Source organism: Cibotium barometz, chromosome 26, assembly GCF_041138505.1.
Source record: "Cibotium barometz isolate CiBa-2024 chromosome 26, ASM4113850v1, whole genome shotgun sequence".
Lineage (NCBI taxonomy): Eukaryota > Viridiplantae > Streptophyta > Polypodiopsida > Cyatheales > Cibotiaceae > Cibotium > Cibotium barometz.
The window spans coordinates 2,815,122-2,816,335 of NC_141071.1; the positions used below are offsets into that span (position 1 = coordinate 2,815,122).

The 1,214-nt window shown below is 46.0% G+C and overlaps 1 protein-coding gene across 1 annotated transcript; it reads left to right on the forward strand.

Moving 5' to 3' along the window:
• Window positions 1-341: 341 nt before the first annotated feature.
• On the forward strand, window positions 342-856 carry LOC147623573 (uncharacterized). Its single transcript, XM_086820055.1, has 2 exons — window positions 342-605; window positions 698-856. The coding sequence occupies exons 1-2, from the start codon at window positions 342-344 to the stop codon at window positions 821-823; spliced, it is 390 nt and encodes a 129-aa protein (XP_086676181.1). The 3' UTR covers window positions 824-856.
• Window positions 857-1,214: the final 358 nt, after the last annotated feature.

The window sequence follows — 1,214 nt, forward strand, 5'->3', positions numbered from 1 at the left end:
GTAGGTCTTCAGGGGGAGGTTGTTGTGGTGGTAGTGCCACAGATGCTGTGACACCACCACCACGTGAGCGTCGTCCTTCGCTCTCATCTGTTGACAGCACACCCATAGGGTCACCTTCCACTCCCTGGGGTGCACATGACCATGACAACAGCAAGATTTACACAGTTAGGGATGGGGCACCAATAATGGATAGTGCAGGGAAAGCAATGAAGACACGCATTCGACAATTGTGCACTATACAGTTTCATGACTCTGTCATGACTAAATGGGATCAGCAAGACAAGGGAAAGAAAAATTATATAAACACAAAGATAAAGCAAGAGTTCCAGCCATCTGACCCTATGAATGTCGTCTCTAATGAGTGGATACAGTATACAGCTCGCATTTTGATGGGGCATCGTAGGTCAGAGGCGAGGGACGCATTTAGAGAGGGGAAGGAGAAACCTGTTTGGCTAGATGACAGGGAGTGGGCAGCCATTGCTCAGGAGCTCACCGAGACACCAGACAGGTTTCAACAACAAAGAGAGGCGGCAAGGGCAAGACTCCAAACAATAGGGGCTTCTCATCTCGGGAGTGGTGGTTACGAAACCATGCGCCATGAATTCGTAAGTGTTTGTAGCAATTTTATTTTTTTAAATGTATGTTTGTGGACTAAATGTTGATTTCTAAAAGTTATAATTGTTAATCGTGTGTGCAGGAGTTGGCCATGAATCGCCCACCAAGTAGGCGAGAGGAGAAGTACGCTCACAAACATGGCCTTGTGGCCTTGTTTGAGATGCTTGAAGAAGAAGGAGAGACCGTCAATTGGGAGGCATTACCATGATGTAAGATGACCTTCAAACTAATGAAATATGATCAAAACATTCTTGAGTATTAATGTTTAATTTAATTTCTTGTTTGTCGATCAGGAGAATATGCAAACGAGCACGGTTGTTTGTGTGCTCTATTGTAGACAGAATGGTGCTGTCTGTTGCTGTTGTTGATCCTACTCATTGCAGGCAGCTAGGCAACAGCCAGGCAGCACTATTCTGCCCAAAAAAAAAAACTCTGCTACAGCGTCGGTATATGCCCCGGTACCGACGTCGCTATATTCATTGGTATTTTCGTCGGTATTAACGTCGGTACAGACGCTGGTATAAGCGCCGTTATAGACACCGGTATAGACGTCGGTATAGGCGCCGGGTGTATTACCCGACAGTTATACCGACGCTGTG

Bases quoted from the DNA above. Each gene is read 5' to 3' on its own strand.
- LOC147623573 (XM_086820055.1), top strand. From the start codon at position 342: ATGAATGTCGTCTCTAATGAGTGGATACAGTATACAGCTCGCATTTTG. The intron at 606-697 runs GTAAGTGTTTGT...TCGTGTGTGCAG, and splicing joins AAACCATGCGCCATGAATTC to GAGTTGGCCATGAATCGCCC.